At 36.5% G+C, this 15,649-nt stretch overlaps 1 protein-coding gene across 6 annotated transcripts in view; it reads left to right on the top strand.

The window, feature by feature from the left end:
- The window catches only part of LOC134675405 (latrophilin Cirl), a 514,068-nt gene that overhangs the window by 294,438 nt on the left and 203,981 nt on the right, over positions 1 to 15,649 (top strand). For all 6 annotated transcript variants that reach the window (XM_063533613.1, XM_063533611.1, XM_063533615.1 and 3 more), the window contains exon 2: positions 11,822 to 12,181. In XM_063533613.1, coding sequence (XP_063389683.1) covers positions 11,860 to 12,181 — 322 coding nt within the window. In that variant the 5' untranslated portion in view covers positions 11,822 to 11,859. The remainder of the gene's footprint in view (positions 1 to 11,821; positions 12,182 to 15,649) is intronic.

The following is a 15,649-nucleotide window of genomic DNA, read 5'->3' as shown; positions in this document are numbered from 1 at the left end:
ATAAAGTATTTTTCGCGCTAGGTTTTACTGTATTACGTGTACTTACAGACAGTAAAAACTTATGTACACAATCACGGTAAAAATAAATGTCATGGATGACAGCAGTAAAAAAATACTTAAGTACCTTTTTGTTTTATTAGACACTTGAAGACGATTAGGCCTCAAACTTAATCAAATAATTGAAATATAATCGCTTACCTGAGATCGTTTTTAGCACATATTTGTTGAATAAAAGCATTTACTGCACTCTTACACATTTAAAATGCCGAGTAAAAGCAATTCGGCTACTTTTACGAAACATTTTTGCTGAGAAAAAGCAGTGCGGTTGCTTTTATAGAACACTGAGTAATAGCAAATTGATAATGTTTATAGAACAAATAATCGAATAAAAGCACTATCGTTGCTATTAAAACACTAGAAGCGCTTTATATCAACTTTTACTCAACTCTTACAGCATCGATTTGCTTCTTATACAGCGCTTACTCTATTTTTATAACACTTTTAGTCTGTATAAGTGCGCCTTTTCGCGTTGAGTAAACGCTTACAGGACTTTTATTCGACTGTTTTTACACCGTTTATAGCACCAAAAAGCGAAAATAAAAACGTGCTCTCAACTTTTATAGCACATAGATTTGCTAGTTGGGTTATACAACAAAATAAACTTCATGCGATTTTATTTAGTATTGCTGAGATCCTTTTAGTAACATAAACTTCCCTTGTTATTCCTCAAGTCATATTTACTAAAGTTTTTCTGTTACAAGAGTTATTAACACAACTTGTTACTAGATCTGTAGTTACCCCTTTTATCTCGGAGTAATTAACAACGGAGACGCCATGTCTAAAATTTTCGGTACAAAATAGTCTGCCGTTTTTTGCGGGGGAGGGGCACATCAAATGTATAGGTACGTCATGTCAGATAAACGTCAGTCCATACATATGGTTGACCATTGGCCGCCTATTTTCGACAGAGGGGAATGACTGTTAATGGTGGCTCCATTGTTAATTACTCCGAGCCTTTTATCGCAATGTTACAGCAGTAAGAGCGTAAGTCGCCGTCCAACTTCTCAAGTGTTACGTTTGTAAGTTAGGCATTCCTCTGTTATATTGAAGCGTACGGGTGGAAGTTTGGAGTACGCAATATTTTTATGGAAATGGAGTATTTACTTCACACTTACCTCACGGTCTTACCCCCTTTATTCATAAACGCGCTACAAACTTCAATTAGCTAATAATCGTTTGTCTTTATCTGTCATTTTGCTCGTATGTACATGTATTGATTTTTTATCAATGTCACTTAAGTACGTAACATGTTTGAACAAAGCGATACTTTTCAACACTCCATTTACTTTCAAACTTATAATTTAGAAACCATAATGTTTCTTTTCCCTTCCACAAAATGTCCAGCTTTTATACATGAATTATGTCACTTACGCCCTTTTTGTAAATTTTCTGAACCGGTTTCCACCGGAATGTTTACGGCCGTTCTATTTTCTACTCCACGAAGATTTATGAAGAGGTGGCGTGATACCTACCGCTTCGTCACACCTTCACATCAATTATTTTACAACTACCAACATAAAGGACCTCTGCATCCTAGCTCATAAACATCTACACGATTTTCAACTTTATCTTAAAGGATTAGAGCTGAAAAGTTTAAGTGTGATTGTAAACTCCAGCAGATGCGTCCTTTTTCTTGCTAATCATTAATTCAGTTCGCTTTAATTACAGTTTTTATATGAACGCGATAACAATTTATCTGAAATTAGTATCTTTGAGTGAAGAATTTGCATGCCGGATGGCTTGGGTTATTAAAATCGAAAAGATATTTTCATCGAATGACTGAATGTTAAATGCTAATGTCGAGGGAATTATTAAGTACGCATTTGGGTTCGCGCACATCTTTTGTCAGGAATTGTTTTTTAAATTTACTGAATTGCTGGAGATATTCCTCGTAAATACGTTTCTACGTACAATTATCCTTGTTCAGTGCTTAAGAAAATGAACTCACGATAGCCTTTTCAAATGTGACCTTAGGACCTTTCTTTAGAGCTTTGATCTAAATACAACTTAAATTCAACTCTTCTTCAACAGTTTTAAGACCATTAACAGCATTAAGGTCCTAATCACCTAGCAACATTGTTAAATGGAGACCTAGATCTTTTACAGGGACTAAACTCTGCTGTTCGCTTCTAAATGGATAATAAAGACAAAATTTACGATGTAGATACGACCTTTTAAGTGTAAACACATTTCCAGTACCGCGAAAGCACTTAACTGTATGAAAATTTCACACCGCTCAATACCTCGATTTTACTGCATTTGCCAAATTGTCTTCCAGAGTTAGTGCTTACTTGATAGGCCATTTCAATGTAGATTTTCCGAAAATTCTAGCGTGAAATGTTTGGTTACGATAAATTTTGACAATCACGTATTACGTCATCTTGATATAATGTAAATGGGTTTTGATTAATGAAAATTGATGCTATATAATATTTTAAACTTTCGCGTTTTGAATACATATTAACTCACATTATAGACGGGTCTAACGCGAATTATATTCAATTACCTTTATTTACCGACGTTTCGACACAGGTTTCACTGGTCGTCAGCCGCGACCACGACCAGTGAAACCTGTGTCGAAACGTCGGTAAATAAAGGTAATTGAATATAATTCGCGTTAGACCCGTCTATAATGTGAGTTAATATGAAAATTGATGCTGAACATGATCTCCAATTATATTGAGGTTCAATAGACCTTTATTTGTAGAAAATTATGAAACCTTCTGATTCTCAGAAATCATCATTTGAAACACGTGTATCTTTGTTAAAGAGAAGTTACTTTATATTCGCATGGAAATTTACTTCTTAGAATTATTTGCTCGCTAGTCTATGAAGAAACTAGGATGGCACAATTTACATGTCCTAGTTCAAGTTCTTACAACTGGAAAGCCTGGAACATGCTTATACTCTTGAAATATTGTTGCTGTTAGCAAAATTCGTGAGGGTTCTAATGCCTAAAGTTTTCTTGGATCCTTTGCTTTATTACCTTACCCTAAACTTAAAGGTAAGCTTTGTTTTAATCCTAAAATCTAGTCTTGACACAGGTACTTCATACCTAATAGAAGGACTCGACCACTATATATTACTCGTACCAACTAAGATTCAAATGATTATCTTATATCTAGTACTTGTATTTATTTAACAAGTCTGTCAACTTCAAAAGGTACCTAAATTTGAATAAATCCTATTCCATTTTCATCTATCTCCGTTCCTTCATTGCCTAGGCACCGGAAATGGTTTGGATCTTGGTCCCTATCAAATTTCGAATAGGAAATAAGGCATCAATAGCTACCATTATCGGGTGCCGGGACTCCTTGAAATTCAGCGTCTCAAATGAAGAGATTTTATGGAAATATACGATGGAAAGCTTCGCGGATATGTACTTAGATGTATTTTTTATGATATTATTAATTTAGTAGACAATAGAGCCTTAAGTGTTGTATTCTTATTTCAAACTCGATATGATATTCAATAGCAAATTAATTGTCTAATATGTATTCTACGACGAACAAACTTATCTCCTTACATTTGAATTAGCTCAACGGGTTCATTGGTTTAAACCTTTGCATTTATAATAGTATGCGTAGAAGATCTTAAATCCGAAATCATTTAGGTACTTACTGTACGCAAGAGAGAGCGTTTAAGCAAAAGGTTACAACAAAATAGAAACCTTTTCCTTTTTCAAAGAATTTCTACAAATACCTGCGCATGTAGGACACGGCATTCTAGAGATTTAACCACGATTCGCAGGCACTATGCTCGTTTGTCTACAAAATAGGGCTGACACGTTTAAGGCTTTGAAATTTTACCCCGCAAAACATGACTGTTGCTCTGAGGGTCAAGCTACAAGCGAAAGGTAAGAAAGTATGCAGGATAAAACTCTTTTACTTTTGAAGATTAGGAAGTTTTCTGCACAACACATTATATACCGACTAATGTTTTAAATGCGAAAGTAACTCTGTCTGTTTGTTACCTCTTCACGCTTAAACCGCTGAACCGATTTAGATGAAATTTGGTATTGGCATAGTTTGAGGTACGCTGAAGGACATTCACCTCAAAGATCGCCAATAAAGAACCTTACTTAATGTTATAGGTTTTTTAGGTACTTCACTTAGACTCATTCCACTGTACATTCCATTCTACTGGTAGTAAGTGAACATTGAATATTTTGGGACGTACCACGGTAAAGATACCTTATAGCCGACCGCCATCATGCACCTCTTCCGTGGAGCGTCACATTTAAACGAGGTTTAGTACGATATCAAGCTACATTGTTCTAGAAATCCACCGTGCAACTACCTCACACCAACCATTTGAACTAACATGGTTGAAATTTTGAATGAAAAGTTTAACTTTTACTCGCTTACTCTTATGACTTGTGAATCGCCTCAGGAACTACGAGCGTGGGTCCATTCCACCCGACCACTTCTAAATTTAGCTTGGACATAACTAGCCCGGCCCTTAAGCTAAACAACCCATACATACAACCAAACACGATGTGACCAGGCCCATTAAGATTCCTATTAATAAAATGCAATGCGCAATGAGTAATTAAGGCAGCACTAACGATTGCTCTCGTATCTTTAATTACATTTTTTGTGTTTATATCCACTGTTGCGTTATGACCCTTTTTTAATCCAAATGATCCTTCTCTTCATTGTTTGTTTACTTTGCTTTTATTTTTAAAGTTGGTGTTGCTATCGATATGATTTAATGTTTTCTTAAAATATTTCTAAAGTATTTTCATTTGTTAACATCAGGGTGTGATAATGGCTGTCCAAGACGACAAGATGTTTTTTTCTGTAGGTACTTATGGATAATTTTCATGAACTTAAAGGTGACACATAAATTAGTATCTGTAGTTCTATTTTCATCTTCTTAATTACCATTGTCAAGCGCAAGACTCATTTTTATCTATTATCATTTGTCTTGTTCATAATCCGATTCTGTCGTCGAGGTTTCCCAGCGGAGATTATCCTCCCCATTTTCAACATCTTTCTACAATGCAACTTTTAAATTTATCTTCCCACACGTATTCTAAAATCCCCTTGCAAAATTTGCAGTGGAATACCATCCGAAAACAAGCCAGCGCAAAACAAACAATCCGTCAAGCTGAACACCTGGGCTCCCGGGGGCAGGATGGACCAAGGATTGTTTAGATTAATGACTGCTTATATTTCTTCTGTTTCTTACGTTGGCACTTGTTTAAATTTAATTCGATTTGTATTCCGGAAGCTATTATTTTAATCCCCTAAGTAGATATTTAGAATTTGTTCTGCTATTGTCTAATTGGACTATTTATGTCTTGGAGTCGAAATACCACATTCCAACTCAGACAATGAATGATCCTGAATGAATGAGGAATGTGGTCTCAAAACACTACATTCCACATTCATTCAGGAACTTTAGAATTCCTGATGTTAAAGTTCTTCTTGCAGGATAAAATCATTAAAGGTGTGATAAAAGTAAATTGACATCTGTAAGATACATGAGACTAGGTCGAAATATTGAATTCAAAGTGAATAGTTCCAACTTTGCAGTAATTGTAAGTATTTTCGCAACTAATGGACCTGAAGTTAAAGTATTGGTTTTCTGAGTTAACAGGCGACAACGATCAAAAAGAAACATACTCATTATTTGTTTTGTCTACAAGTTTATTTTCATTACATTAAGTCCATTGAGGGTGAAAGGGCAGACAGACGGAGTAAATTTGGTATCAAGATGTACTTAAATAGATCTTAAAGGAACTTTCATCAAAAAAACTAGTAAAAGTTAGGTACTGAAAGTATATAGATTTTTTTTTTTTTAAATATGCATGGGTTTACTCATGGCCACAGACTAGCCGAGGCGTAGACGTGGCGAGATTCGCATGGCAAGGCACTAGGCTGATTACTTTTATTACATTGGTAATGGATTAACTGTCAACAGGAATACATCAACTGGTATAAATATTTACGTACCGAAATAGATAAAGTTTGCCAATGGATTATTTTATCAAAAAGTTGTGGTAAACCTTTGTAGAGATCTTAAAACGTTAATATCATCAGATATCTTTTACATTAAAAAGCAAATCAAAAAAGAAAAGTAAACATATTGATCCGGCTAATACGGAATTAACTCTCCGACGCAATAAAACTGTCAAACCCGCTAAACAGTTCGTCCTAAATTACATTGTCAAAAGCACAACGATTGTAAACATTTCAACTGGAATAGTAGAACGACCGATTTGAATTCCTCCACCAACCCATCCCATTCCCAACTATGTCAAAGATAAGCTCACGTCCTACCGATATTTCTATGCGCAATGCCTTCAAGAAAACGACCTATACGACGTAACTTCCAAACTTAGTTACAACTATTACTTCCCAGCAGTATTCAGGGAATTTTTTCGGACCGGCTACCTGTAGGAGGCCGTTACTGAAAATTGTTTCGGTCCCCCAAGGACTGAGTTCAGCTGAACTTCGTCATGGGATCTTTCGCAGGTGTCGTGAGTTATCGGCCATTGCAACAATTTTATTACTCGTAAACGTATTGTTGGGGATAAATTTGACAATTTCGGTGTTTTGTTTTTGGCGCGTTTGCGTAATGGCGGATTGTTCGTGGGATTGAACAATTTCAAAAGTTTCATAATTACGTCATAACGGAACAATAACACAAATGCCTGTTAAATGGTCTCTAGCTGTAACAATTTAATAACAATATAACATCATGGTATGTTTGCCATGCTCTTGCAAATTAATATGATATGTTTGTATTGTTTGTATAGCTTGACGTTGGATCGAATACTTATTGATTATCCTGTGATAGAAATCAGTGAAACGAAGTATCATTATTCAATTTGTGTGTTGTATATGGGCAATTTCATTTTAACTTGTACTTTAAAGTGCGACTAAGAGTGACATTCCATTTCCAACTGCAGCTGCAATACTGTTCATTTTACTATGGAAACGCGTCGCTGTCATTGTCAATTTCCATAGAAAATGAACAGTATTGCAGCTGCAGTTGGAAATGGAATGTCACTTTAAAGTCGTGTTTCAGTAACGTCTAACCGTCAATTCCTGGCAAAGTGTATGGGATTTGACATTGACCGTCAGTTTTGTGACGATTGCTAACCGGCCCGGTCGGTCAAGTAAGGCCCAGTGGATGGACTAGGTGGCACTCAGTAAAGGACACACACACTAGCATTCTAGTTTAGTGCTAGCACTATCTGTAGCTATGTTTTTACCTGCACTGGAAGATTAATGAGCCCGCTAGTCCGGCCCGCACCTGGGACTCGAACGTTGGACCTCGCATTGTTCTTGTTGCACTGCCCCTTTTACGTGTTTCAGTGGCTTTTACGTGTTGGGTGGGTTTTGTTTTTGTTTAATAATCTGCGGATATTATAATACTTTTTGATTAATTATTGTTAATTTGTTATGGTATCAGTTAATTTTCTAATGAAGAGATAAATCAAAACAAAACAATTTTCTAGTCACAATTTACATATAAATAAAGATAATTTTCAAACCATTTAAAGAATTTTAGAAGTTACAGGGGGGGCGGGGGACACACTTTATCACTTTGGAAGTCTCTCTCGCGCAAACTATTTAGTTTAGAATAAAATGACATTAGAAAGCTCAATATCATTTAAAGACCTATCCATAGATAGAGGTATCCCACCCACACCCACACGTATGGGTCTGATGAAAAAAAAATTTTGAGTTTCAGTTCTAAGTATGGGGAACACTGAAAATTTATTGTTTTTTTTTTCTATTTTTGTGTGAAAATCTTAATGCGGTTCACAGAATACATCTATCTACTTAAAGTTTCAAAAGTATAGTGCTTATACTTTCGGAAAGAAGTGGCTGTGACATACGGACGGACAGACAGACATGACGAATCCATAAGGGTTCCGTTTTTTGCCATTTGGCTACGGAACCCTAAAAACCGGCCAAGCGCGAGTCGGCATCGCACTCGAAGGGCTCCGTACCATTATCTACCTATATTAGTTAATATTTCAAGCGTTGTTAATATAGAGCAAAAAACTGCAATAAATCAAGTTGTCGTATTATGATGTATATGGGGAGCCCCACATACATCATGTGTGAAAATTTCACCTGTCTAGCTATCACTGTTCATGAGACACAGCCTTGTGACAGACAAACAGACGGACAGTGGAGTCTTAGTAAAGGATGACTCATCTATCAGTAAAGGATGGCGCATCGTTTTCTATGGAAAGCATCACGTGATCGCCTGTCATGTCATAGAAAAGTAAGCGCCGGAAGCTCCGGCCCGGACACGGCCCGGTCTAACGTGAGTCATTCTTAATAGGGTTTTTAACCGTCTGGGTTCGGAACCCTAAAAAAGTGTTGGTGGCGATGACAATCTAATAAGCAATTTATCAAGCCGACAGCAGCAATAATGGCCGCGTCTCCTGACACCTGCGTCATAGCACACATGTTCATCCTCTAGCCGCCCAGAGACCTATAAAAAGGTCTCCTGTTCCATTCTATTTTGAACTTTGTGTTGACAAAATAAAATTTCATTTTGCTCGGCAAGGTTTGACGTATGGGCTAAGCCACTTAGCGCCACTTGCACCATTCCACTAACCCGGGGTAAACCGGTTAAACCTGGAGTTACCATGGTTACCAGTACAATTTGACACAGAATTAACGGTTTAACGGGTTAACCCCGGGTTAGTGTGATGGTGCAAGTGGCCCTTAGATAACTACTTACAGGGGTGTCTATCAGTGGCGCGTCAAAAATACTTGTAGTTTCAGGGTTTCCTTTTCGCTGTGTGCTCAAGGAATGTTTCTTGTCCGAAAATTAGGTGAACGGGTGTGGGTCGAGTTCATTGGACGCCATAACCACAGTGTAAAAAGTAACAGTGGACTGACTCCGTTGGTGTTTTATAAATGCCGACACAAGAATACAGTATGGTTGTCGCAGACTTTTACACAACTGCCCAGAAAACTGCACATTTCAAATAAGACACGCCCTGTAAGTAGTAACGAGCTACTAGCAATGGCGATGTATGCAGCTCGGGTGCGCGCGCTGCACTGCTCGATACAAAAGATACTAGGTAAACAGGAATTGTTATAGTTATGATATTTATAGACTTAAAACACGGAGTTATTCTTCATTGTCGATAATGTTTGTTAATAACATTATTTAAAATTGTTCATACCAGCCATTTTACTATTAAAATTCCTTATTTATTGAAGAGAGGAGAATTATCGTAAAGATGACGTCAGATCGATCACTCGCAGGCATCGATTCACGTAACGAGCTCATTAGCCAAGTCTAGACTCGTTGGAGCTACCTAAAGGCTGAATAGCATTTAAAGTGCATGATTAACAAATCATTCTTCATAAATAAGATAAGGAGTATAAGGACTTTTTTTTTTTTTTTGACATGGACATTTTGAGTTGGGCAGCTGGTACCCTTGACTCTATATTTGACTGGAGCGTCAAGTGCGCGAGAGGCGCACTGAGCTCTTAAAACTAAAACTAAAACTATATTTACATTTTACTTATAACTAAGGTCGATGCCCCCTTTGAATTCGCAAGCCTTAGGGGCTCATAGCAAAGAATTCAAAGGGGTCATCAAGCGGAATCTGTACATAGTTATGGACTTTATTTGATGTGTCCTGTGGACTACAATAATGAGTTTTAGTCTTTTTTGGCCACTTTTTGATTTTGGTGTTGCCGAGTACCCTAGGAGTACCGGGAACTATTTTGGAGCTACCTGGACCATCAGAAGAGCCAAGTAATAGAGGGGGGGATGAGGAGGTTTGGGAGGTGTTTATGGGATGATTAGCGGGCAATGATGTTGAGAAAGGTAAAGGAGTTGATGATGAAAGTGAAAGTGAAGAGGTAGGAGGGGGGGAGGGTGAGTTGTGATTTGGGTTAGGATTATGAGTGGGATGAGGTGTAAGGATATGATTATGAGTGACTGAGGGAGGGAGGCCAAGACGCGCTCTGAGGAGTTCACCTTCCATGCGAATATCCTCCTCGAAGGCTTTGGTGATTTCGTCATCACTATCGCCAAGAGCGTGTCTGGGCCTCCTCTTCCGGAATGGGACCGAGGGGAGGGGGGTGTAGGTCATAGCATCCCTGATCAAAGGGTTGCCATGAACCACAGCCCCCTCATGAAGTCTTTTTGATAATGATTTGATGAAAAAACGCACCGAGGGTACTTTGAGGTCCCTGTGCAAATCAATATTTCTGATGTAACCTGGACAACCAGTGGCTCTACGTAAAAATTTATTTTGGATGACCTGGAGTGAGTATCTCCAGAATCGCGCAAATGTCAAATTTGACAGGTTAGATCTTAAACATATCGTTATCGTATCTTGGTGATGTCTAAAAGATATCTAATAGATGTCTATTTCAAAATCCGAATCGGGCCCAAAGTGTCATTCTATGGAACTTGCTAACTATGTAAACAAAAGTCACGTTCATCATTCAGAGACAATTTCAATATGGCGGTTTGTTATTTATCATCGCTATTTGTTAAATGTTACAGGTTTTAAAAACAAAACTTCCGTTAATCACAAACATATTATATTAAATTATTAAAACAGGTCACTCACATAATTAGAAATCGTAGATTGCTCGACATGTTTCATTCCATAATTATTTGATATACCTAATCGAATTTAACTACCACCTAATATACCATAGAGCTACGTTAGAATGAGGATGGAAAATAATAAAAAAAGATTTCGAAATATAAAGAGACCTGCAAGCCTATTATGGATCGCTTTATCCAGATTTATCCACGTGATAAAACAACTGTCACTTTTTAACTCTGCGGGATAGAAAGAGACGGACACCGTTTTATCACGCTGTCACGTAGACAAATACGACCATCAAATCCGTACTGATGAATTTTCTGTGCTTGATAATTTACTTACTATCTACTTACTAGATAATTAATTTACTTACTAGATAATTTACTGTCATTACTAATTTTCTCATCTTCTTATCATCGTCTTTTTCATCTTTTTATCATGTAAAATATTTACACCGATATTTTACCAAATAGTATTTTGTTTTTACCTACCCTTTTACATTTTTTCTTTCATTTCGTTGCAGTTATTTATAATATTTTGTAATATTTTATATTACATATTTTAATCTCTTTTGAAATACACATTGAAATTACAGTTCTGCATAAAAGCCGACTTTCCGCGAATATCACATATATGAGTTTTCCGCGTATTTTAATATTTGTACTATATACATGGAAAAATGGAGCTTCATACATAGTAAAACAGTTGGCTTTAGTAAAAACTTCAGTAACTTCATCTGTTTCAACGGTGAATATTGGGTTAACGTGCTTTTTTGCGTCCTTTTTTGTGATGAAAATGAAATATTGCTTTTTAACTCAATCCGTATTACGAATGGGTTCGCAAACTTTATTATTGTAACATTGGTAAACAGCATTGGTAAAAACGAAATAAAATTGTTAATTGAAGCCAAAACATTAACCGATTATCCTGTATATTTTTAGATTGCATTTTGGTATTAATATTTCACTATTGAAAGCTGCAGCATTTTATATTCTGAAACTGAAACATCTAGTTATGGATGGAATAACGTTAAGGTGCATCTACATCGCAGTTAATCTTGGTGGAGCAACACTGCAATGCAACACTTTAACGTTGAGGTGTGGATGCATCTTTAAGTAGGACAGGCGTGTGTCTTTTATTCCTCAATTTCCGTCATAGATTTATTACCTCATTCCTAAATTAATATATATATTTTCTTCTTTCCAGATGAGCCCACACCAAGATGCGGCGATTTGACATCACAAATGCACGTCACTAACTTCGGCACAAAGCCAAGACCAACTATGATTTGGAACGACACAGAACCACTAGAAAAGACTATAACAAACAAAAGTAAAAACCTACAAGATATCAAATCGTTACTGGAAGACAGAGGAGGTGAAGAGAGAGATGTGTTTAGCAATAATAGTGAATTAGACAATAATAGGTTTGGGGAAACGGTTAGTTGTAGCAATAATGTGTGGGAGAGGTATCGAAGAGGCTGGTGCTTTAGGTTTAAAACAATTGTGTTTGTGTTGTGTCTGATGCTGCTTATGGATAGACTGCCGGCTGAAGCGAGGAGTGCAGGTGAGTTCATATTCTCATGTTCAATTAGCATTAATAGTAGCGGATGGAACAATATACCAAAAGAATCTATGAAGAACTATATGTCTTGTTCTATGTATAGAGTCATTTATTTTTGTTAAGCTATTAGAGCATGTTACTTTGGACGCAAAGTCTGATCCCCTACTTTTGATGTGTTCATCTCTAATCTGACTAAGCTTGCTCTAGTGTGACTCATATGTTGTATCTTTTGATCTGACCTCTATATTAGCCAAACTAGACCTACTGATAGAACCAAGCGTAAAATTAATTTCTTGACTGAAAGTAAGCAGTCATTCTTATAAGAAGTGCATCATTCGTCATCGGAATCATCAACAAATAGAAACCCCGCTGTTCTACCAAGTACCGACAGCTCTTTGAAATCGCATTGTCAACCACACAGTCAAGGAAAACTAAGCTTCAAATGACTAATTAACGAAAACAAAGATTCTGAGATCACGGAACTTTTACAAAGACTTAGTCATAGTTCGAGTGCGAATTTACTTGAAATCGCACAAAGAACTTTAACCGTGAAATTTCTGAATACGAAGCAAAAAAGGGGTTATGATTAGAGATGCCCCGAATAGTGAATTTGGCCGAATACCGAATATTCGGCCTCTCTCTCGGCCGAACGCCGAATATTCAGCGACCGAATATTCGGCATGACATGCAAACATTTTTAGTCACAATTATTATGAAAACTGTTTGCCAACCAAGCACAACGTTTGCTAAGATATATTTTTATGTTGATCAGAATTAATGAATGTAGTTAGAGTCAATCAAATCAGACTCATGACAAAAAAATATATTTTGTAATCAACAAATGCTCAAAAACGTGCCTTCGTATTTAACTATTTTCCTTTTATATGAAATTTACCTAGTTTTTGCTTATTTTTCTGTGTATTTTCTCTTTTTAGGTAGGTGCAACAGATATTCGATATTCGTCCGAATAGTAGGCAACATTCGGCCGAATACCGAATATTCGGCAAAGTGGCCGAATATGCCGAATACCGAATAGTTGCCGAATATTCGTGGCATCTCTAGTTACGATATTGTGGTTAGTGAGTAGTGACTAATCGCGTAGGTACCGTTTTATTCAATGACATTAGTTGTACATCTTTAGATACCTACTCACTGCGCGTAATGGAAAAGGCAGTGTGGGCAGGCGTCGCAAGTAGGGTTTCTGGTTTCTCGACCTTTTTAATTTCTCGAGGCACGGGAATTCTCGACCAAGATTTCTCGAGTTTCTCGAGTATCTCGAGAAATTTTGAAAGCTCCGAAAAACACCATGTTATTAATTTTTTTATGCTTTTTTACAAATCAGACTCGTAGGAATCGTAGGTGAGATCAATAATCAAACATATGGTACATTTTTAGTCACCATAAATTGCACTTAATAATCAAAAATACAACAAAAAAAAAACTATAGGTGCAGGCGTGCGCACCGGCAATGTGTTATGCTATAGTGTATTTCTTTAGGTATTCAACAAAATGTAAACAAACTACAATAATGGTATTTTATTAGGCAGCAATATTCAAGTCAATAAATTTAACTCGATGTTACAAAACTTACATAAGTATTACTACGTAATATGAATTACTCGTACTTACTCAACGTAACAATAAAGCTGATAAAATTGTAATATTTTGCTAATAGGAATATATTGGGATGATTTGATTTATCAATTAGTAATTTAGTTTTGTAATATTTGTTATTAAACTTATTACATGGTCCTATAATTCGTTACATTTTTTTAAAAGCGTTTTTCAATAAAAAGACACTACATGAATGTCATAAATCATGATAGTTCAAAAGTTTCAAAACATGATAATCGGTTAAAGCTTTCTAGCTATGGATGGGGGACGGATCAAGGTAGTTTTTTATTTGGTTGGTAATAAAGGTTTTACGTAAGTTCCTACCTGAAAACCTAAAAAAAACATTGTTCATATTTATTTAACTACGTAAAGAAATACATTGTAGACACATCATGTGTTATACGCGTGTTATCTTTTTACTTATCACAAGAGATTTATTTCTCGAGTTCTCGAGGCATTGAATATTTTTTTCCCGTCTCGACGTAGGACAAATTTCTCGAGATTTCTCGCCTCGGGAATTCTCGAGCAGAAACCCTAGTCGCAAGATGGATGGATTAGTTGGCATTTGGATATGAATCTGGGTTCCAAAAGTTGTGTAGTAAGAATAATATCTGGGACACTGAGCTTTGCTCGGAAAACATAAATACTCAAAAATGCGCGTTTTCCCAAAAGTAAGACCTAGATCGATTTTTCGGCCCCGAAAACCCCCATATACCAAATTTCATCGAAATCATTAGAGCCGTTTCCGAGATCCCCGAAATATATATTTATAAATAAATATACTAGAATTGCTCGTTTAAAGGTATAACTGTATAAGATTATTAAACTTAATCGTTTAGGACAAACAAAATAGCAAAGGCAGGCCGACAAAAGCCTTCAGTTATAGGTTATAGTTATAGGGGTTAGGTATTCTGATTAGCAAAATAAAGAAAAATGAAGGTCTAAAAGTTATATTATTTCTGACCTATAATACTTTGCGGCTTTGCAATATAACGGATACCTAATAAATAAACCTAAATTGTCAATATTTTCTTGCGAATACAACATGACATTGGAATTACATACATTCAAATATGATTAAGAGAAAACGTACTCTGCCCTTCGGCGTTTAAATTATTGGATTCAGTAAATAACTAAATCTACGGTACTGAAAATAACGGTCTTAAATAACTCTGATCTGACTTGTACGAGTAGGTCTAGGATCTACCTTCTTTTAACGGTAGCTTTATCTTTTAAAACGAGTAGTATACGGTTAACCCACTGCAAAGCACAAAACTGTTTTCTCCAAATGCTCATAAATCAGCCTTTCAGCGTTAAAACGTCTTATATCTAACATGTAAACCGTGATCCATGTTAAAAGGACGTATCTCCCCTTAGTAAAGACTTGACAATCTCCGAGCCAAAAGGAAATAAGTTCCCATAGTGCGGAGTTGAAAGTTTTAGGGCAAGAAAGGCGTAAGTTGCTATAGTGCGGGCAAATGTACGTTTGTGTAAGAAGGACTTAACTTGATAGCTGGAACTAAAATACACTTGCGTGAGCGAAGCAAAGTATTGCAATCGCTTAGCAAGGGCAGGCTTGTATTCGTTTTAGCCCAGTTTTCGGAAAAATACAAGACGGTGCGCACTTAGGCAGCAGTAATAGTGTTTTTTATTAGCAAAAAACACGTACAGTGGCGTTCAAAAGTACATTGATAGATGTCGACCGTAATGCCTTAATATTACGGTTGAAACATCTCCATGCATTTTTGAACGCCAGTGTACATACATGATACGTACATACACACCATGGATTATGAACCAGGATTTTCTATTAGAAAACTCAGTGGGATATTAAACTAAAATAATATGCATTCATAC

The sequence above is a fragment of the Cydia fagiglandana genome, chromosome 22 (genome assembly GCF_963556715.1).
Source record: "Cydia fagiglandana chromosome 22, ilCydFagi1.1, whole genome shotgun sequence".
Lineage (NCBI taxonomy): Eukaryota > Metazoa > Arthropoda > Insecta > Lepidoptera > Tortricidae > Cydia > Cydia fagiglandana.
This window is presented reverse-complemented; position numbering and strand designations above follow the sequence as displayed.